Below are 23,395 nucleotides of genomic sequence, written 5' to 3'. Positions count from 1 at the left end.
GGGAAATCTTCCCATTCCGCACTGTACAGAGGTTTTCGTTGAAATGTTTGAACTTTTAAAAGTTCGATCATATGATGTTGACCATATAGCGTTCGAACTTTTAAAAATTCGACAACGTGATATAGACCCAAGGCCTTTGCCTCTTAGGCATAAAGTACAGGGCTTGATTCTGACCTATGTTTGATTCTACCTGGGCTAAGAATGGCCCTTCAGAGCAATTAGCCTAGCATTCTTCTATGAACGTATTAAATATATTTCTTCACTTTAATTCTGAAGAATAGCAGTTGTACTCCAATAATGCATTCAAAGTACTGGTATCTTAGTAATGAGACTGCAACTTTTAAGTAGGCCAACACAACAATATGCGATATGGGACATTTATTTTACTGTTCAGTTTTAGGTAAAAAGTGTTATTGTTTCTTACCAAGGAGCAGCACAATAAAATGAAGCCACTTATCAGTCATCATTTCTCAAAAAAAACTTGGACTTGAGAGGCACGAGTATACAGACAAAAAGTTATTCACAAGTAACAATATGTATTTAAATACATAAATTGCTGAATGCAAAGATGCAGCAGTGCTCCTATGGAAGCCACCCTACAATAGTGCATGGGCAAAAACATGGCAGTAGACTGCCCCAAAATAAACTACATGCCGTAAATGTTATGATCATGTCATTTGAGTCTAGTTTAGGAGGTACATTCTATCATTTTGCTGGCCAAAACTTTTTTTTTATTATTACTATTTGCTTGTACTAGCATTTGCTCCTGTACTTCCTAGTACCTTAATTGAATTTTGTAAGGTTTTTCAAATACTTTGAATGCGAGGGATGAAAGGGGACCATTTTTGTAGAAGACGATATGATCAGTTCCATTTACTACAAAATAACTAGCAAAAAATTGTAAGTTTGATCCATAAAGCAGACAAAAAAGACAATCACATGTAAATTATAACAATCCAGTAGAGAAATGCCTGACCGCATTTATTCTGCAAGTAAAAATTAAAGAACCTCTTTGTAATTCATGTCATTACCCATCTGTTCATCAAAACAATGACTTTCAAAAACTGCAGCCATGTTTGTAAAATTCATCCATATGGCATTAAAAAAGTAATCTCTGTAACTGCATTTTAAACCTTACATTAAGGTATTAGTAGTCAACTCAAAACTTGTCAGAAAGGTGACAGCTATCAGAAACTGTTCTCTTTTGCAAATATGTTTTTAGACCATCAAACGTGATCCTGGTATGTAACGTGAGTCACTCCAGATGTTAGATTCTCCACAGTTGCTTGTTGTACGTTTACACTGCATGCAGCGCTTGTATTTTTCACATTGGTCAAGTAGAAGATGGCTTCCAGCTCTATAGTAAAAGCAAATACGTGGTATTATATAACAAAAATTATGCTGTTAATCTTAAGGATTATTCAGAAGCACACTAATACACTTTTAACAGTTTTAAAAACAGTTGAAAGCATAAAGTTACTTACAACTTGCCTGACTACATAAAATATCTTGTTTTACAATAATAATCCACTACCTACTTTCCATTTGCAAATAAACTGTGTCAATGTTTTATAGAAATGAATGGGTGAATCAAAGAAAGAATGCATGCAAGAATGCAGGAATAGAAATTAGTAATATTTACATTCTGTCACAAAAAACTAAAGCACAATATGCTGGTTGGGCTCATGAGTAAAACACTGAAAATGTACTACAAGAACGCAGCCTGGCTATTTAATCTCACCAGTCAAAACTGAAATGATGCACTTGTGCTGCAAGATGAATTATTTGGGTCATGAAAAATCAGGTATAGAGCCACACTCCTACAAATTTTGTGCATTTATTGCTTGTTAAATGGAGTAAAGATACTAGAAAGAATTGACTGTTTTTAGGCAACATTTTCATATTTGTTCTGGTGAGGTGAATGACATGCTCATAATCACAAGAATACAGAATTCATCTATCTATCTATCTATATATCTATTATCTATATTTCCTCCTTGAGACTTGTCCAATGGACCCACTTCCTGTGTCCTACTAGCTCATTCATTCCTTCAGGGGTGACAGTCAGGCATTCCCTAGACTACCTGGCATAGCTGAGGACCCTACAGCCTATTTGTTCCCATCCACAAAAAATGATCAGCTCATCCCTTCCACTGTAAGTCTAGAGTCTGGCAATAAGGAGCAGGCCAGAAGCTTGTCTTGAGAAGAGACTCCACCAATAGTTGCTTGCAGACTTGTGATTTCCTCCTAGTGAGACAGAGAGAGAGAGAAGCATATTCTCACACATCACCTCCCTGACTTATGGGTGAGAATAAGAAGTTATGTCTTACCATAACGTTCCATGTTAGTTGTCTTCTTCTCGCCTTCTTTCTTGCTGGATGGGATCGGAGCCGAACCTCGGCTCTGACTCGGCCTATACTATAGCTCGAGAGCTATTTTTACCGGCTCGAGGCAGCCCTATATCCCAGAATACCATGCGCTAACTTTCCAGATCTCGTTTGGAAGCTAAGACATAGTATAAACACAATCTTGTAATAAAAAAATTATAACCCTCTTTATTAGAAGATTACCTGATAGTAACACTAAGGATACCAGGAAAAGACGCAACATATTGTATCCCCAAAAAGGAAGGACTCAATCTCGAGTCTGTCCAGGCTAGGGGACAGGAGGGAGGGACGCAAGAAAGAAGGCGAGAAGAAGACAACTAACATGGAATGTTATGGTAACACATAACTTCTTAATGTTAAGTTGTCATTCTCACCTTCATTCTTGCTGGATGGGACAGCGTCCCTAGCATCTTAGTCCTGGGTGGCTCAATGAAACAGACTCCTGAGTACAGTGGAACCAAAATCAGCTCTATTTCTGGAGGCTAAGTCAAGCTTGTAATGAGCAATAAAAGTATGTTTGGAAGCCCATGTAGCCGCTGCACAAATGGCATCTAGTGGTAACCTTGCTTGAAACGCCGTTGAAGTAGATAGAGCCCTGGTTGAATGAGCCTTAGGCCTAGAGGGAAGTTGCCTGTGCCTCAACTCATAGACCAAGGTAATAATAGATGTCAGCCATCTGGAAAGGGTAACTTTCGAAACCGGAAGCCCTTTCTTACCTGCCGCATAAGAGAGAAAGAGCTGATCTGATTTTCTGAATTGTTTTGTCCTGTCTAGGTAATACCGTAATTGGCGATGAACATATAATGAATGTAATTTTTGTTCAGCTCTGTTGGTATAGTCTGGGAAAAAGACAGGTAAGTCAATAGAATGATTTAAATTTGCTTCTGATAGCACTTTTGGAAGGAAGGAAGGAAGGAAGGGTTTGTTCTGAGAGTTACTCTGTCTTTATGAAAAACCAAATAAGGAGGACGGACAGACAAGGCTTGGAGTTTCGAGACCCTTCTGGCAGATGTTATAGCTACTAAAAACAGCGTTTTCCAAGAAAGTAGTTTGAGGGAACAAGAAGCTGCAGGTTCAAAAGGGGGCAGAATTAGTGAGGTTAGAACTAAATTCAAGTCCCATTGTGGAGGCGGATCTTTTACTGGAGGTCTGAGCAAAAAGATGCCCTTGAGAAAAGCTTTACAGAGCTTGTGGGACATAATATTTGCTTCTGAGAGTCCAACATGAAAATTAGCAATGGCCGCTAATTGTACTCTGATAGTGGCCGATAATGATCCAGAATGAAAAAGTTCCGCCAGAAAGTCCAGAACCTCATGAATGGGTGCATGAAAAGGATCTAAGGACCTATTTTGCGCCCAGAATGAAAAACGCTTCCATTTACTAGCATAAGTCTTCCTAGTATTAGACTTATGGGAGGCCAGAATGATATCACGAACAGGAGGAGAGATGAGGGGAAGCCTGGCTATGGCTGGAAGTGGAGCAACCAAGCTGTGAGGTTGATGGAATGTAGAGACTGATGCAGCTTGCCCGTGAGGTGGGTCAATAGATCCGGAAGGGGTTCCAGATGCCAAGGCTGTTCCAGTAGGTATTTGTGCAAGAACAGGAACCAAACTTGTCGAGGCCAAAACGGGGCAATGAGGATCATTTTGGATCTCAATGCAATTGCTTCCTGAATTAATTGTGGGATCAACGGAAAAGGAGAAAAAGCATAGAGAAGACCCCGGGGCCAAACGTGAACAAGAGCGTCTCTGAGGGGTTGGTCTGGCAGAGGAAAAAGTGTGAAGAAGTCGAGGCACTTGCTGTTTTGGGGAGTTGCGAAAAGGTCACAGCAAGGCTGACCCCACTTCCGAAAGATTCCATCTGCTACCGCTTGATTTAGAGACCACTCGTGAGGCATGAGGATAGTTCTGCTCAATCTGTCTGCTATGACGTTGGACTTCCCGGGGATGTGCGTTGCTATCAGAAACCGTTGAGATGAAATTGCCCATTGCCAAAGTCTGAGCGCTTCTCGACAGAGGAGATAGGACTTTGTTCCGCCCTGCTTGTTTATGTACCACACCACAGACATATTGTCCATCTGAATTGCTATAGTCCCCATGGGAAGAGAGCTCTGAAGGGCTTGCAACGTCAAAAGCACCGCCCTCACCTCCAGGACATTTATGTGCAGGTGGCATTTTGACTGTTGCCAAGTGCCCTGGACCGTCCTGCCCTGATAATGCCCCCCCACCCGATCAGGGAGGCATCCGTTGTGACAGTGGCAACTGGAAGGGGGAGAACAAAGAGTCTGCCCTTAAAAAGCTGAGGGGAAACAATCCACCAGGAGAGATGTTTCTTGCAAGATGGGGTTATCCAAATGTTGTGGGTCATTGGTAGCTGTTGAAAAGACCACTGAGAAAAAAGCATCCACTGAAGGAGCCTCATGTGGAAGCAGGCTAATGGAAGTAGAAGAAGCGCCGCCGCCATGAGGCCCAACACTTTCAATACTCGGTTGACCTGGACTTTGTTGGGCTGAAACAGGGTCAGAACATTCCGCCTTATGTCTGCCACTCTCTGGGGTGGTAGTGTTGCAGACATTTCTGTGGTGTTTAATACGGCGCCTATAAAGTTTATACATTGACAAGGCAACAAGGAGGACTTTGCAAAATTTATAGAAATACCCAGACTGTTGCAAAGCTGAATAGTGTAATCCCTGGCCATTATGAGATCGTGTTTGGTGGTAGCGAAAATGAGCCAGTCATCTAAGTATGGAAACACCTGGAATCCTTTCTGTCTCAGGTGAGCCGTGACCACTGCCAAACATTTGGTGAACACCCGGGGGGCTGTGGTGAGACCAAAGGGCAGGGCTCTGAATTGAAAATGACTGACTCTCAGCCGGAAGCAGAGAAACCTCCTGGAGCATCTGTGTATCTTTATGTGGTAGTACGCGTCCTGGAGGTCTAATGAGCACATCCAGTTGTCTCTGCCCAAAAAGGGTAGAATGGACTGCGGTGTTACCATCCGAAATTTTGTCTTTAGCACAGATTTGTTTAACCTGCTGAGATCCAAAATAGGTCTCCAGTCTCCTGTCTTTTTTGGTACCAAAAAGAACCTGGAGTAAATTCCGGACCCTAGCTGATCTGCTGGGACTGCCTGGATGACTCTTTTTGCTAATAGCTTTTCTATTTCTAGTTGAGCCTGACCCCTTTGTGCGGGTGGTACATCTGGTAGGGGTTTTGGCGGTTGTACCGGGGGGATGGTAAAGGGGATTTTGTAACCCTCGGATATTATCTTCTGTACCCATGTGTCTTGGGAGAGGGATTGCCAGGCTTCCGGGTACAGAGATAATCTTCCCCCGACTGCCTCCGAAGGCGGACAGTCGGGCAGCTTCTCAGGGATGCTGAAAGGGTTGATCAGGAAAAGATTCCCTAGAACCCTGGTTCTGAGGACCCCCTCTGCCCCTGGAGTAGCGTCTGTTGTTATTTCCCCCTCTGCCTCTAGGGGGAAAATCACCACGTGCGGCAGGTGCGACTCCCTGTGGTTTGCGGAACCACATCTTTCCCCCCTTCTGTCCCTTAGGATAAGGTCTAGAAGGCGTGGAAAAACGGATTCCCACGGCAGAGAGAGTTTTACCATCTTGCTTGCATCTGGTGAGGGTATTCTTCACCTGAGGTCTGAACAATTCCAAACCATCAAAGGGGGTGTTAGTGAAGGACGCCTTGAAGGGATCGGCAAAGTTACAGAGCCGCATCCAAGCGTGACGTCTTAATGCAACGCCTGTACCAGCAGTCCTACTCGCTCCATCGGCTGCATAAGAAATTAGCCGCATGGAGGAGTTAACAATGGAGTTTAGGGTAGCCAGCTGAGAGTTTATTTTGTCCTTAAACCCCGCAGCAGAAGGATCCTGTACCGTTTCACCCAGCTCTTTGAGCAAGTCTCTTTGAAGGCGGGTGAAATGACATAAATAGTTCAGCAATCGCATAGAAAAGTTCGCTGAAGCAAAGGTCCACTTGCCATACCTGTCCATGGTCCTGGACTCCTTGTTAGGAGGATGAACAGATACAGAAGGATCAGCCAATTCCTTCTTAGTGGCTGCTGCTACCACCATAGCATCAACTGAAACACCTTTGGTGAGAAAGGATTTATCATCTGGTGCAGAAATAAATTTAGAAGGCCTACTAGGGGTAGGTTTCATTGAATCAGGAGCTGCCCATGCCTTTCTAGCCACTACCTCCATTAGTGGGTTGAAAGGGGGAGACACCCAGGAGGTGGAAGGGTGAGATCCAAAAGCATCAAGGCAAACCGACTCGTCCTCGGAAGGTTTGAGAGTGGACCAATTTCCCCTCTGTCTTAGGATTTCCAGGATGTCTGAAAAGGAGACATCCTCAGAGGGGGATCTGGGGGAACCTTCCGACTCATCCAAGTCGATGTTCGACGTGACAGACTCAGGGGAGTCCATGTGCTTCCTCTTGCACTTTCTTTTCCTAGGGGGTTCCCCTGAAACTTCAGGGGAGCCCTCGGAAGAGGAGGAGACACCCAAAGTGGGTACCCTACGCTGTGGGTCTCTGCTGACACGTGCAAGAGAATGGCCAGAGACCGTAACAGGCACTATGGAGGGAGGAGCCGCAGAACTTAACCTTGGAGTGGACACTGGGTCCAGCACACTCTTCATCACCTCGAAGGCTCCCCTATCAGACACCAAAGGTAGCACCGGCTCCGAAGAGACCGGAACCACCCCCGGAGCCAACAGAGAAGGCTCCGAGAATTATGTCAGGGCTGAACTAACCAGAGCTGAAGCTCCGAGAGGGAGAGCGGGGTCGGACAAGGGTCTGATGCCACTCGCCCCCTCGGAGCCGACAATGAAGTCTCGGTGCCCGGACCTCTCCACGGACGGAACCAATGAAGAGGTTGGACGACACCGGAGCCGAAGGAGGAAGTATCGGCTCTGACGTAGGCAAGGTCACGGTCCAGAGAAACTCCGGCTCTGAGCTCGAGTGATGAGTCGGAGGAGGAATAGATAATTGTATTGAAGGAGCTGCAGTCTGGTGAGATGGGCTATGGAGCATTTGGGCCAGTGCCTGAGATTTTATGAGTCTACTGACCACCCTCTCGATGGTCAGAAAGCCTAGATGACCTCGATGAATGAGTCCTATGACTCCGCTCCGACAAGAGAGGGGATCTCGGAGCCGATCTAATGGACTCTAGGGAGGGGGACCTAGAGCGCTTGCGTGCTGGGGTCAGCTCCGATGATGGTTTCGGAGCAGAAACCACTTTGCTCGCCTCAGAGCCAGCCGGAACCGAGGTCGGAGCCATCTCAAAAACACCAGCCCTCGACTCAGAAGCTGGAGCCGAGGGTTTGGCGGTTTTTGATGACTTCCCCGAACCAGACTTGGACGGGGAGTCATCAGGCTTTAACAAGCCCCTTAGAATAAGCTTGTTATGCCTCTCCTGCAGGACTCTTGAACTAAATCCGTGACAAACGGAACAAGAGTCCTGCAGGTGTAAAGGCCCCAAGCATTAGACACAAGAAGTGTGACCGTCTGTCAGAGACATTTTCTGACAGCACGAGTCACATTTCTTGAATCCCGAGACCTTAGAGTCTTTGGACATAGTTTTTAACCACAGTAAAAAACACAGTCAGTCCACACACACACACACTCAATTTAAGGGAACTGACTAAACCCACACACACAGATAGGAAGGGGTGGGGAAACTGAGGTAAAGCCCGTAGGCCCAAGATAACAAATTAACTAAATAAGGGAAGAAGGGCTACAAAAGAAAGGGATCCAAGAATAAGGTAATCAGTAGGGACCTAGACAAAGATAACTACTGGGAAAAAACTACCTGAAAACTAGTTCAATTAAGTAAAACTCCTTACTAACCTGAGCCGGTAAAAAAAGACAACCTCGTAGCGAAGCGGCAAACGAGATCTGGGGAGTTAGCGCATGGTATTGTGGGATATAGAGCTGCCTCGTGCCGGTAAAAATAGCTCTCGAGCTATAGTATAGGCTGAGTCGGAGCCGAAGTTTGGCTCAGATCCCATCCAGCAAGAATGAAGGCGAGAATGACAACTTAACATTGTCACTTTTGCAGTGCAGTCTGCCCTAAGTCCTCCATACGTGAGCTTCTACTCACTGGTGGGCATTGCTAAGCTGGCGCACTTCCCCCTCATTCCTTAGGATAAACAAGCTGACAGCCTCTCAAGATCATCCTCCCCTGCCTGTTTTTTCCATTACCCATGCCACTAGTTAAACACAGGCTGCTTGAGTCAGTCATCCTTCTACGTCGTTGGGCTAGGTAGAATTTGAGAGCTGACACAATGCTAAACTGCAATGTTTGGTTCACACTTCTTAGTTTTCTGTCAAGTTACTAACTTGGGATTTGTTTTGTTCATAGTCTGTTATGAGCAAATATTTATCCAGGTACAGTTTCCATCCAGCAATTTGCATGGCATTCCTCCTCTGAGTAGACAGCCCAGCAGAAGATCAGCAGTTGAAATTCTATCTTATTTTATGATACAAATGCTTTTCTAATCTGGCAAGAACAGAAATTACAATTAAGTGAGTATTCTCCTTCACAGCAGAGCCATTTCAGCATTAAATAACATATAGTATTCTGAATATCCTTGACCCCTCAACATGATTTCTTCAATCAGTGCCTATGGTTAACTCACTGGCCTTGTGCTGTGCAACACTGATGTTGGTTTTACATAGCCATTTCAAAGTCTATACCCACTCAAGCTATCTTCAGTTCTTCCAGTAAGGAAACTAACTTGGAATTAAAGCTGATAAGGATTGCCATCTCTAGGAATTCTCAATAAACTCTGTTGGCTATGGATCTACGAAATGTGATATGTTCAAAATGATAATACACGAATGATAAATATAAGTTGTTGTGTTATTCGGCTTTCAGGGGTCGCCACAGCGGAACTCCGGTCCGCTAATGATTGGCAGTAGATTTTTATGTGCCGAGTTGCCAGCTCTGACGCACAACCTTCAACAAAGGTACGCCCATTCATGCATATCTCCACACAGAAGACGCTCTAGCTGAGAATCGAACAGGACAACGTCTTACTGTGAGGCGACAACGCAAATGTTAAATATAAGTAAAATTTCAAAATATTAAGCAAGGATGAGCTATGTATATAACAGGTCCAGAATTATAAAATAGTTTGGAGGAAGGTAACCTAAATACTGAATCTCTGTCACAGGGGTGTATTGTTAAGGTGAGCTTGGACTTGACTACTATTTTACCTCAAGAGGAAACATTTCAGAATACACACCTAGTAGCAACTTTTGTATCCTTGTAAGTTGCCCATTCAGGACAACATTGCAGAATTTTGCCTTTTTTGTCACTGATTACACACCTTCTTTTGTCTAATAAATGTGACCACATTTTGCCAAGTGACAGCCTTGCATATGTTCAGTGCACAAGCATCCATGACATAAGCCACTAGACTAAACAAGGAGATTAACAGGGAAAGTACAGTCATGTAAGCAAACTTACCATAATAGTAGCCTTAGCTATATGGGTTACATAATCAGTCACCCAGCTAATTAGTTCTCTGTCAGAATAGCTGATGCATGTAAGAGATTACCAAATTATATCAAAGCAAGCATCAGTTTAGATATTTTTAAGAACCTGGACACTTATGCTGAGAATTAATGTTTTGCTGTGCTGGCAGGCTAGAAGAGCATTGGTGCCGATGCCGGACATATTTGTATGTATGTATGAGTTGATGCAAGCATGACCTCCTTGACCAATGAGAGGCTGAAGCTGGGGTACAGTCATCACCTCATACTTTAAGTATGCTATCTTTTAGCTTAACAAATAACACTGCAGACCACCGTCCAATTTCTCAATAATACTGTGTATGTCTCTATTCCCTGCAGAGACTGAAAGGAACAGGGAGATGCAAAACAGCAGACTATAGCACCAAGAGAGTGCCAGTATGAGTATACATTTTATTATGAAAAATGCCTCTATTTGCATAGAAACAGTTGCAGTCATTTAAAATAAGCCTGTATAACTTCTTACACAGCAGCACCACATCAGTCAGTACTGGCATTGCTTAAGGATAGTAGTATGACTGTACAATGATTTAAGTGTGCTTTTGCATGCATTCTCCTGTATAGGTGGACAAGCGTATCATCATGTTAAATATTTAAAAGACTAAAAGCTTGAATAAACAAAAGAAAACAAAAAGGAATTCGACCGGCATACAAGAGATTCGTGCTAAAAACGCTGGTTTATTGAATCTTAATACACAAGGCACAGTTAAACACTATGACTAAGCACTTTCACCTCAACAGGCATCATCAGAGTCATGTGCTTTCATTCAAACATACCTTAAATAATGTACATCACTTCCTCTTTACCAGTGCCTTCAGAAGTTTAACCCTTGCCATAACTAAACATTTTCAATTCTGTTAATAGTTTCACTTAGGTCAAGAAATACAGACATAAAAAATGCATGAAGTAAAAATAATGAAAAAATAAAACTTACAAAACAATAATAATAAACCAGCATTTTTAGCAAGAAGCTTGTGTATGGCGGTCAAATTCCTTTTTGTTTTGTTTTGTTTATTCATGTTTTTAGTCTTTTAAGTATTTTTGTTTGGCTCCTGGTTTGAATTCTCCGGACATAGCAGGAGCTAGAGCTGAACGGATCATCGAAACGCTGTTGTGGAACTTACCCAAGTTGTAAAAAAGTTGTCATTCAATGTAAAAGCTAATACCAATGGTAGAGGTGGAACTTTTAACATTTCGGATCCACAGGTAGAATTATTAACATTGCGTACCCCAGTAAATATGGAGGGCGATGGTACTTCAAGAAATTTGGCTGGGGACCTTCCTGCAATAACGGGTCTGAATGATGTGTTCCAGATGCCTAACATGAACTTTACACACACTGAAGTGTCTGAGGGAAGTGAAAGGGGAACTGTTAACCAACAGCTTTTTCAACTGGAGAAGCTATGTAAACGTTTTAAGTCACTACAGTTTGACAATATGTTTTTAAATACTTCTGCAAGTCACAAGCAAGTTCCTAAGGGCCTGTGTATTTGGAAATACCCAGGAGGGACAGAGGGAGGATCAGTTATGCACAAGGAGCTTGTTGAGCTGTTTGATAAGATGGGACTGGAGCCGATGGCGATTGTAGTAAGGGACAATGAACCTAAGTTAAAAATTTTACAAAGAGAAATTAATGACATTAATACAAGTATAACTAATGACTTGTTATATCCAACTGTGTTAATGGATCACAAAAAGATTTTTGTTGACTTAAGTTTTTTAGTGACAACTATTCCAAGAAACAGAAGAAACGTGATAGAGACTTTAATGATTACAAAAACAAAACTGTTTACCCCCCACCCCAACCCACAACTGAAATAATGCTTGGGGGATGTAGGTATGGGAGATCTGGGAGACCCAGAAACCCAGAATGATGAGTTTGAAAGTGAATACGAAGCTAAACAGGAAGATTTTTTGGAGCATTCCCCCCAATTAAGGTGTTCAGAACTCCTAATGAATCAGGGCGTCCAGGCCCAGAATGGGCAGAGGAACTGGCAGGTATGACAATGGGGAGAACAAACAACAAGAGGGGAAGGGGGAAATGGAGAGGGAGGTGGAACAGACAGTTTTAAATGATTTTGGTGACAATTTACACATGCAACTTGAGAGCAGTCAAATGGTGTGCAGTGAAAACAATGAAATGCAAACTGTTGCTTGTAGTATAAGGCATAATGTATTTGATGAAATGAACAATATAGTTTTAGATCTAAACTCACACGGTGAACAGCCTTGTGAAGTAAACAGTGCTAACAGGTCACCTATGGACTTTATGGAATTTTTTGATGCCTATTTAGATACAAGCATGTTTAATAATGGATTGTCTGAAGCTACACAGATTGTAAACAAACACACTGCAGATATTGTGGTTAAGGATGGGTTCATCATTTATAACTTGAGTGATTTGTTGATTAGGGAAACACATTTTAAACTGTTAAAAAGAGGTTTTAACTTTATCCCCGAGTATAAGGTTGATATGGCAAGTGTGTTGATAAACTTAAAGATGTATGTTAGAAAACTGAATTTGCATTTATTTTTTTCATCCTCAAGCAGTTATGTGGAAAATGCACTGGAACCCTTGAAGCACACCACTACCTTTATCCCCCCATGTAATCCACTAGTCAATGTCCTAGAAAAATTGTTTGAGACCGAAATCAGGAAAATATGTGACACCAAGATCGGCTTTGTGGACAATTTGACTAGTAATGAAAGGGTAGTCCTAAGAAAATTAATAAAAAATAAGGACTACTGATTTATGAAACCAGATAAGGGGGGGGTGGAATGGTAAGTATGTCGTGTTTGGATTATGCAGGAAAGATGTATGACATTCTGAATGACTTGACCACATATGAAAGAATATCAAAAAGTGAGGTGAACAGGGCATACACTAAAATTGACATTTTTTTGCAGGATGCATTATTTGAGGCGCTCATCACCAAAGTGGAATTTGATTATCTGATTAACATTACACCTGTTATTCCATCCATTTTTGGCATCCCCAAGTGCCATAAGGACCCTTCAAATCCCCCCTTCAGACCCATAGTTGCCGCCAGGTGTTTGAAGACTGAGCCCCTGGTGACATATGTAGATCATTACTCGAAGTGGACTTTGCAGGTTTTCCCACAGGTTCTTAAGGACTCATGGCATTGTTTGGAAATGCTTCGGGGGGTTAACATGAGTAGGGACTTTATGTTCCTTACAACAGATGTGATCAATTTATTCTCGGTTATCCCCCATCAGGAAGGACTGATTAATGGGCACTTGTCAAATGATAAAATTAATTTTTTGGTGAACTTAATGGAAATCATCTTGAAAAACAACTTTTTATATTTTGAAGGGGAACTGTTTTGTCAAACTGCAGGAGTGGCTATGGGGGCCAAATGTGCCCCTGTATTTGTGAACTTAGTTATGACAAAGTGGGAAAAACAATTTGTGTTCACCTCACCGTTTTGGTTCAAGATAATTTTAATTTTGAGATTCTTGGACGATATACTGATTTTGTGGGGAGGTACGACTGAGGAAGCAAAGGAATTTGTGGATTATTTGAATTTGACGTCTTACTTAAAATTTACACACCAGCTGCATTTTTCCAAGATCCACTATCTAGATATAGAATTGGACAAAAGTCAGGGAACCTTGAGGTCAACCATTTATAGGAAAGATACTTATTGTAACAACTTTCTTCAGTTTGATAGTTGCCACCCGGCCCACCAAAAAAGAAGTGTGGTTAAGGGCCAGATGGTTCGGCTCTCAAGGTTAACTAGTGATGACAAGATGTTCCAACAAGAAATGAGCACACTTATTGACATGTTTAAAACTAGAGGGTACCCTATTAAAATGTTGTACAAGACAAAGAACAAGGTTAATAAAGGTAGGACCTCAAAATTTGCACCCATATTGAGATCAGGAGGGAACCTTGTGAGCAATAGCAGGGAAACTACTTTGAAAGATGAGGTATTTGTTGTACTCTACAAATCTATTAATGCCCCAATAGATCCCCAAGTTCAATGTTATTTGGGAGAAAAGGGAAATTACAACTCAAGAATGAGCAAATGTGGGGCATGTAAATGGTGCAAGTACATCAACGATGGGCCATATGTAGAAATTGCAGGTTTTCATAGGAACCTGCAATGCCCTGGTAGGTGTAAGTGTAACACTGAGATGGTGGTCTATGTGGGCACGTGCATTTCCTGTCAGGCATTCTATGTGGGAAAAAATACTAGGCGGTTAAGAGACAGGACTGCTGAGCACACCAGCGACATTAAAAACAAGAAAGCATCCAGTTCACTCTTCCTGCACTCATCTGTATGTTCAAATTACAAAAGATTTTTGTTTTTTGTAATTGATAGGTCCTACAGAGAAGACAGAAGGGGTGACCCTAAGTTAGACATAGAAATTAAGAAAACTAAATGGCAACTTAGACCGAATGCCTAAGTGGAACCTGGAATTAATGAATATATTTCCATAGCCAGTGTGTTAAAACAAAAGAGGAAACTGTGTTAGGTTATGGACATGCATGCATACATTATGGAACCACTGTTTTTAGAAATACTGTTTTTAGAAACATTGTTCATTGTGATTTGGCTAGTTTTGTAAGACTGAGCTATAATAGTACACATATTTGATGTTTAAGCTTATTATTATTGTTTTGTGAAGTTTTATTTTTTCATTATTTTTACTTAATACATTTTTTATGTCTGTATTTCTTGACCTAAGTGAAACTATTAATAGAATTGAAAATGTTTAGGTATGGCAAGGGTTGAAGTTCTGAAGGCACTGGTAAAGAGGAAGTGATGTACATTATTTAAGGTGTGTTTGAATGAAAGCACATGACTCTGATGATGCCTGTTGAGGTGAAAGTGCTTAGTCATAGTGTTTAACTGTGCCTTGTGAATTAAGATTCAATAAACCAGCGTTTTTAGCACGGAGCTTGTGTATGCCAGCCGAATTCCTTTTTGTTTTGTTTTGTGTATCATCGTGTTAAGTCTGCGTGCACTGAGATTGTTATGATAGCTGTAGGTTCAATTCTCCTCCCACCAGACAAAAAAGTTTGGTTGTCATGGAGAAGTATATTTGTTGTCCCATTAATATTAGCACACCACCACAAGGTCCATATATATAATATCCATACCTAGTAGTTTAGTAGTTTGCTAGGCAATTCACAATATGTAGCAGAAATATCTGGGTTTCTTGTCTATCACCTGTGATAGGTATATTAATTGTGTGATAAGCACATTTATTATTTATACATACAGTTTTGTTATTATCAAAAGTCAATAGCATCACTGGCCATAAGCACTCCTACAGTTATTATTCTCTTACATGACTGCATGTAAGGATGGCTTTTAGCCTAGACACCCCACATATGTTACAATCAGACAAACAAGCTGATGACATGACTGTGTAAGTACTAAAATTAAAAAGTTATTATGCTTTACTGTATCAATATCAACATAGTAAAGAATGCCATTTTCATTGTTTTTTCAGTTCTCTTCCCTCAACCTGTTTGTTGCTATCCTTACTCTTTCATACATTTATTTATTAATTATCTCTTCATTTCTATTACTATTACATGCAACAGCACAGCAACCTGTACCTTTCATACTGGCAAGGCTTGTCATGTCACCACCACCACTACCAAAGGCATCCAGTATATCTGGGTCCCAGCCTGTCACAGTTCCTCCACACATCCTACCATACTTTTGCCACCTATATTACGTAGCCCTGCAGTGGAGGATGGTGCACTGGTACCCACCAGTAGCAGTCCAAGTGGAGGTGACACTTGTCAGGAGCTGGCAGACATTGCGGGACAGATAACAGGTAGGAGGTTGGATGCCTTCAGCCAAGTGGTGACCATGCTCTGGTGACTTGATGAGTCATGTTTCTGCCCACCTTCTGAGGCATGATCTAGTGATGACAGATCCCAGGATGGTAAGTCATCTCCTACTGGGTCTAAGCTGGCACAGACTGCATCTTCAAACATCCAGTCCTATCCCCCTTCCTTTTGTGTGTGTACCCACCATGTATGTAGTGCAATCGTCCCTTCTGTGTCTGATGTCTCCATCATCATTATGTTCCTCCTCCCTCATTGTGTTACCCCACATCGTCTGTCTTTCCCTGCTAACTTACTTCCCCCTCTTTCCAACTGCTTACTTATCTGATTTCGTTCTCCAACTTTCCCTTCTCTACAAATGTCAAAAGGCACCAGTCTCCAAAAAAATACTCCTACCCATACTTTTCAACTTCCCAGATATTTGACTAATGTACACAAATGGCTCCTATTGTTTGATGTGCTCATCTTAAAATGTACTTTTCAGACATCATTAAATAATTACAACTCTTGTTGGAATTTTAGAGGATTAGTGAGCTAAGAAGTTGAGATACTACTATTCAAACTCTTTCTTACTCATTTCTTATTTGCACACCTTGTGTTCTAACCCCTGCTTGCTTCCCCTTTTCATCTCTGTCCTATGCTCTCATTTCCAAACTTTAATAAATAAAATAGATAAACACAACACACACATGACCACAAATAGTTTATAAACTAGAAATCATCTTTCTGAATTCATACATGGTACAACAGGTCACAGACAGCAACACTGATGCATATGTATAACCTACAAGACATAACACTTCTTGTTTGATGGCAAAAATAAAGTCCAGTCCTTGTCACGAGCTATGTTATATTAAACAAATCATCCAAGTGTCTCTGAGTGTCACCATGTAAATCGAAAATATAGTAAAGCTAATGCCTTTATTCCAACTGCTTTGATGGCTCAGTGTACTCATGAAATGATCTGTACTGTGTCAATGCATGAGGCGGGAGGATTTGAATCCCCTGGGAGTTGTATGGTGTTTTACAATGTTCAGTTTGCAGTCTGCAAATGTGTTACATTTCCCTATTATGTGCATTTTATTACCCCCTTCTAGTCTGGCTACTTCGTTTGCTTCCCTTACTAATCCACTGGTATGTTTTTTTAATCCCTTTATTGAATTATCACTTGTGTGCGTCAGAGCTGGCAACTCGGCACGTAAAAATCTACTGTCAATCATTAGTGGACCGGAGTTCCGTTGTGGTGACCCCTAACTGGGAAAAGCCGAAAGACACAACAACATTGAATTATCACTTGTGACAAAGGCAAATGTCCATTTATATAACAGTAATCAAACTGTATTAACAAGTTCATGTTTACAAACACTATACTTCACATATACTACTATATCTCATATAAGCTAAGCAGCATTACATACATTATTCAATTCCTGCCCTTTTTTTAACAAGAAACATTTTTATTAAACCATCACTTACAACATAGGCAATCATACATTTATATAAATGAAAACAAACCACAATGACACAATCCGAGTTGCAAGCAGTTTACATCACAAACTATACTGACACACTCCCAAATGCAATCATTATACATCACTTATAATCTACCCAATCATTCTCAGTCAAACATTACATAGCTCATTTAAGTCCTGCCTTCTTTTAAACCTCACTCCTCCCCTGTATGTATTGTTCCCACAGTTCTCATTTTTGCTACGTAGTTTACTCCTACCCTTTTCTAAAGATCTCAATTTCAATTGTTTTATCTCTGTTACTATATTTACTACTTCTACTATAGTTGGTTTAGATTTTCATTTCCATTTTCTAGTAATTGCTTTTTTTGGCATCCACCATAATTAGACACAGCAAGGCCTTAACTATGTCGAGGCAATTCAGATTCTGTATTATATCTCAGAAAAATCATGTCCTTCGTCATACCAATCAGCCCACCCAACATCTCCGGCAGTGCATACCACAGGAAATCCTTAAAGTCCACCAACTCACTGCACTCAGAAAATATGTTCCCAATTAAATCTTTCTCCCCCGCCACACCTCCAACATTTGCTGTCTACCTGAGCAAAAAGTCTCTGGAGTCTACTTGGGGTATAAAAATTTATATGTAAACATTTCCAAGCAAAATCCTAAATACTGATTTTGTTGCATATTTGGGAGGCATACATATATCTTCCCATAATTTCTTTGTGAATTGCTTATCCAGTCTCTCTTCTTAATCCTTTCTAACCTGCTCTGATTCTTATAGTTATCATGCAATATTTTATATGATCTATTAATTATTCCGTTTTAATGGCAGCTTCTCTTTGCTTATACTCTGATATCAATCCTTGATAGATGCAGATATTTATACAGACACAGAGACCTTGTTCAAGTCTGTGGAGAGCACCCCAGCCATACCGGGTTAACCTCCTTCCACATGTTCAGACCACAAACTGAAGGAGTGAAAATTAAAGGAGGCAGTGTATCATAAAATAAATAAAAAAATAAAAAATAAAAATAAAGATAAATACACCACACAGTATGATTCCCTGGAGCTACTTCACATGCAATTAACTGTTGGTAGGACGCCTATTCAAATAATTGCCAGCTACAGGACCCCCTCCATGAATCAAGACACCCACTCTGCCTATTTTGATCTCCTTGAGTCTATCAAGATACATCTGAACACCATGGTTTGACTGGTAAATTACTCGTGCTCAAACTCAATTGCCCAAAGGTTCCTCAACTTCGTTAACTCCAATTCCCTGGATCAGCTGGCTGACACCCCCACAAGGGGTGCCAACATCCTGGATCTGGTGCTTACCAATATGGAGGACCCCTGTAGCACCCCCACTGTGAGATCTTCCCTGGTGAGCTCTGATCACAAATCCGTCTCATTCGAAATAACTATCACACCTGACTCCCCCTAGCAGCAACTAGACTACAAAACTTCTCCAAAGCAGATTATAACCTCTTATGGGAAAATATAAATGGCTTCACTGCACCTCCCCCCTCAGATGAAACTGGTAACTATGCTGAGTTCTACACCAATGTTTTATACAGACAGCTGTATAACTGCATTGACTCAGCTGTACCTGATAGAACCAAAACAAGCTCTTTAAGAAAGGGTCAACCTGCCTGGTGGACAATTGCTATTAACAGGCTTTACAATAAGAGGAAGAAATTGCTGTCTAAGAGTAAGAGGGAGTGAGCCATAAACTGGAAACACTCCATTCTCAGCTTTAACAAGCAAATAAGACTTCTTGTGAAGTCCTCCAAAGCAAACTATGAATCCAAATTAGCTTCCTCAACTAAGAACAACCATGAAGTGTTCTTTAGTTACATCCATAACCTAAAAGGAAAGGCCCAGATCTGTGCCAAACTGGTAGTTAATGATACTACATATACTGAGCCTGTGGACATAGCTAACTTGTTAATTGACAGGTTCTGTAAAAACTTCACTGCCCTGTCCCCACCACACGTACCCCATGACATCTCTACCACCTGTCCCCTACCTTGTATCTCTAAAGATCAGGTCATAAATGCCCTCCCTAAGGCCAAAAATACAGCATCTATGGAACCTGATAACATCCCAGGCTGTGTCCTACATAGGCTCCAACAAGAATTAGCAATACCACTGGGTACTCTTTTCAATCATAGTCTATGCAATGGCTTCATCCCAGCTGAATGGAAAACAGCCACTGTTATCCCATTGCACAAAGGTGGTGCTTCCTCTGACCCTGGGAACTACAGATGTATTAGCCCGACTAGCCTTATCTGCAAGGCCATGGAGTGAATCATCATGGACCTTATCAACAAACATATAGGTAACCTCCAAACACTTGACCCTACTCAGTTTGGATTTGTTGCCTGTTAAACCTTTTGAACTTCTTTGAGACAGTCACCAAGGTCCTGGATGAGGGGAAATCTGTGCATATAGTCCACCTAGACTCCACTCAGGCATCATTGACAAACTCACCCAACTAGGTAACAACTCTTATATCATTAGGTGAGGTGCTAACTGGCTCAGTGATAGAACCCATGTAGTCAAAACAGAAGCAATCTCTGCCTTGCATATAAGGCAATCTCTGAGCCTGCTTTATTGGAAATTATGCTTATCTTCAAGTTAAATGGCACATGAGTTACTCACTCTAAAGACCTTAACCTGGTACGTGACATTAAAAGAACCTGCTGGAGGGACAGATTTGGCTCCCAGAGGTTACTGCACCTTTGAGACAGACTCCAACTTCATGTCAAACAGAGCACCTCATTGGCCCTCATCAAAGGCAATCTGGACGATTGGATGGGTAACTGTAAATTCACCCCAGGGGTTCCATCTCTGTCCCTCTTGGACAGGGGCAATAGGTGTTGATCATGGAAACAAGGGTAGAACTTGGTCAGCTTGTAAGGGCCCTAGGGCCATTAGGCTAGTAACTTCCTATGATCCTAGAATCCTATGAAAGGGAAGGCAATCTCTAACTTGCAGTCCAAATAAATTCTTGATATCTTCCCATTCTATCATCTTTCCCTCTCTAGTTATTTGCTCCCAGCATCTTTGTTTCTTCGCCAGTTTTCTCCAATAAATTCCAGTCCCCTCATGTATTATCTATATCCCTAATTGCAGTCATCCCTATTGGCAGAATTTCATTTCTCCATTCTGGTGTTGGCTTAATTTTTAGGATACTTTCTGCTACTTTATCGATATAATATTCTGTATTATTACTGTTATTCTCCTTAAAGTCCTGTTTCCAAAATCCCAATCTCTCCTTGTTTCTTGAGTCCCCCCCCCTCCATTGTTTTATCGTCATCTGTTTACACTTTGAGCTATAGTTTTCTGCTTGTACTATGTATAGGAACCTTAACTGTGTAGGTCTGAAATACTCCTTCAAATTGGGTAATCCTAATCCTCCCTATTCTACTGGAAGAATCAATTTATTCCACTTGATTCTTGTCATCTTCCTCTCTCATATAAAGTCCTTCATATCTTTTTTAATTGCTATCCACAACTTTTCCTCTGGTTGCTAAAAATATGCCTGACCTGTGTATAAGACTAATGGGACTAAAAACATTTTAACTGCTTGTATCTTACTATCCATATCCATATAACAAAGCTTCCATTTTCTCAGTTTTTGTATTATATTTTATTTAGCCTCTTCCCACGGGTGTATATCATATCATCAAAAACGCATAACTTCAAACGGCCAAAACATCAAATGTGCCGTTCATCAAAACTGTTCATGTGGGGGGCTGTGCCCCCCCACACCCCCTGCTTATTATAATATACCAACTCTGAGATCACACTACAGTGAGGAAAGTATAAATTTACTGATCCTCACTGTACCAGGATCCCACAAGTACAGTTTCGATGCACGGCACATTCAATGTTTTGGCTGTTCGAAGTTATTCATTTTCGATTATGTGATAGGAACTTTCTTCCCACATATTCTTAGCTGCCACACCAGAATAATTTTTAATCCATACTCCTAAATACTTAATTTTATCATGTCCTCATAAATATGGATATTGCTGAACCATTTCATATGTGGGTACATAATTTACTGCTATTGCCTTTGTTTTAGCTTCATTAGTTTTGTATCCTGAAAAGATTTGAAACTGTCTCTAAATGTTCCACAGCACTGTAATGTCTCTTTCTGGTTTTGTCAGGTATAAAATAATATAATCTGCAAATAGAGCTAGCTTTTCTTGACTACCATGTCACTTACATCTTTGAATTTCTGAGTCCCTTAATTTCTTTGCCAGTGGTTCTAATTATAATGCAAACAAAGGGGAAAGAGGACACCCTTGCCTGGATCCTCTTCTCAAGCAGCAATCATCAGAGAGGACCCCACCAACTTTAACTTTTTCCTCCAATTCCTGATATATCATCCTAATCAACCTTATAATTTTATTTCAGGAAATTCAAATACTACCATTGCCCTGCTCATAAATTCCTAGCTTACTCTGTCAAATGCTTTCTCTGCATCAAGACCCACCAACAACAATGGTATTTTCTTATGTTCTGCTTCCCCCTGGATCATCAGTGTTCTGTTAATGTTGTCTAATGTTTACCTCCCCTCCACAAAACCACATTGATCCATATCTATCAATCTTAGCATTACATTTGCCATTCTTTTAGCCATTATAGATATGAACACTTTATAATTTTGGTTTAGTATTGAAATGGGCCTGTGTGAAGCTGGCTGATGTATCTTTACCCCCTTTAGGTATTACAACTACCACTGCTTTCTTCCAGAATGTAGGTACTTCTCCTCCTCTTACAATACTGTTAAACAAAACCTTCTAAATCCTTAGCAGTTTTTTTTTACCCCCATCTTCCAAATTTCCACAGGAATGCCATTTATTCCTGGGGACTTTCCTGTAGATTGGTTATTCATCACAAGTTTTATCTCATCTCCTCCTATCCTAACCATTAGTAATTTTAAGCCTCATCTACCTCTAGTCTTGGCATATTTAATTCTTCCATAAACATTTCCATTTGTATCTTTTCTTCATTTCTTTATTTCTCTGCTTTATACAAATTTTCATAGAATTATCAACATATTTCTAATACCTCTACAGGATCTCTTGTTACCATCCTTGTTATAGGCTCTCTAAGCTTGGTGATAGCACTTTCTACTTTCTGTTGCCAGAGTGTTGTGGTAAACGTTTTTGCACTCTTTGCTTATTATCAAAATACAGTTGCTTAACAACAATCTTTATAAACTCATGTATATTATCAAGGCAATCCCTTACTTTCTGCTTAGCATTCTGCAGTTGATCCCCCTGTAAATAATTCATGTTACTTCTTAACCATAGCTCCCTTTCTTTTATTTCCACCCTATTGTTAACTCCACCTTAATTTTATCCCACTCCCTAGCTACATTTCCAGAAGTAATTTCTATCCTCTGAAATAGCTCCTGAATAATCTCCACTACCCATTCCTTAAATTCCTCTATTTTTAACAGATAGGTGAGAAAGCACCAGTGTCTCATTTTTATTTCATTACCCTGTGTTTTTATTTTAGTTATTATTAGCCCATTATCTGAAATCATTATCGGGTGCATATCAAAACCTTCAATTAAATTGCTTAACAGCAATTTTTATAAACTCATGCATATTATTGAGGCAATCCCTTATTTTCTGCTTAGCATTCTGCAGTTGATGCCCCTGTAAATAATTCATGTTACTTCTTAACCATAGCTCCCTTTCTTTTATTTCCACCCTATTTTTAACTCCACCTTAATTTTATCCTACTCCATAGCTACATTTCCAGAAGTAATTTCTATCCCCTGAAATAGCTCCTAAATAATCTCTACTACCCAGTCCTTAAATTCCTCTCTTTTTAACAGATAGGTGGGAAAGCGCTAGTGTCTCATTTTTATTTCATTACCCTGTGTTTTTACTTTAGTTATTATTAGTGCATTATCTGAAATCATTATTGGGTGCGTATCAAGACCTTCAATTAAATGCACATGTTCCAGTGAAATGGAAATAATGTGTAGCCTAGCCTAGTTTTTTTATATCTTGGGGAATGATATGCAAATTCACTCTGAATTCCTATTACTGAATTCACATCTTCCATGCCAAAATATTTTCATAAATTTCTTCAAAAATCTACCATCCTTTGTTAAACTTTTCC

General features: G+C 40.7%; 1 protein-coding gene across 1 annotated transcript in view; it reads right to left on the bottom strand.

Moving 5' to 3' along the window:
* Nucleotides 1–364: 364 nt before the first annotated feature.
* The window catches only part of CCDC81 (coiled-coil domain containing 81), a 1,631,012-nt gene continuing 1,607,981 nt past the window's right edge, over nucleotides 365–23,395 (bottom strand). The window contains exon 15 of the mRNA XM_044071201.1: nucleotides 365–1,357. Coding sequence (XP_043927136.1) covers nucleotides 1,219–1,357 — 139 coding nt within the window. The 3' untranslated portion in view covers nucleotides 365–1,218. The remainder of the gene's footprint in view (nucleotides 1,358–23,395) is intronic.

This window comes from Protopterus annectens, chromosome 5.part0, assembly GCF_019279795.1.
Source record: "Protopterus annectens isolate FY-2018-M chromosome 5.part0, PAN1.0, whole genome shotgun sequence".
Classification (NCBI taxonomy): domain Eukaryota; kingdom Metazoa; phylum Chordata; order Ceratodontiformes; family Protopteridae; genus Protopterus; species Protopterus annectens.
This window is presented reverse-complemented; position numbering and strand designations above follow the sequence as displayed.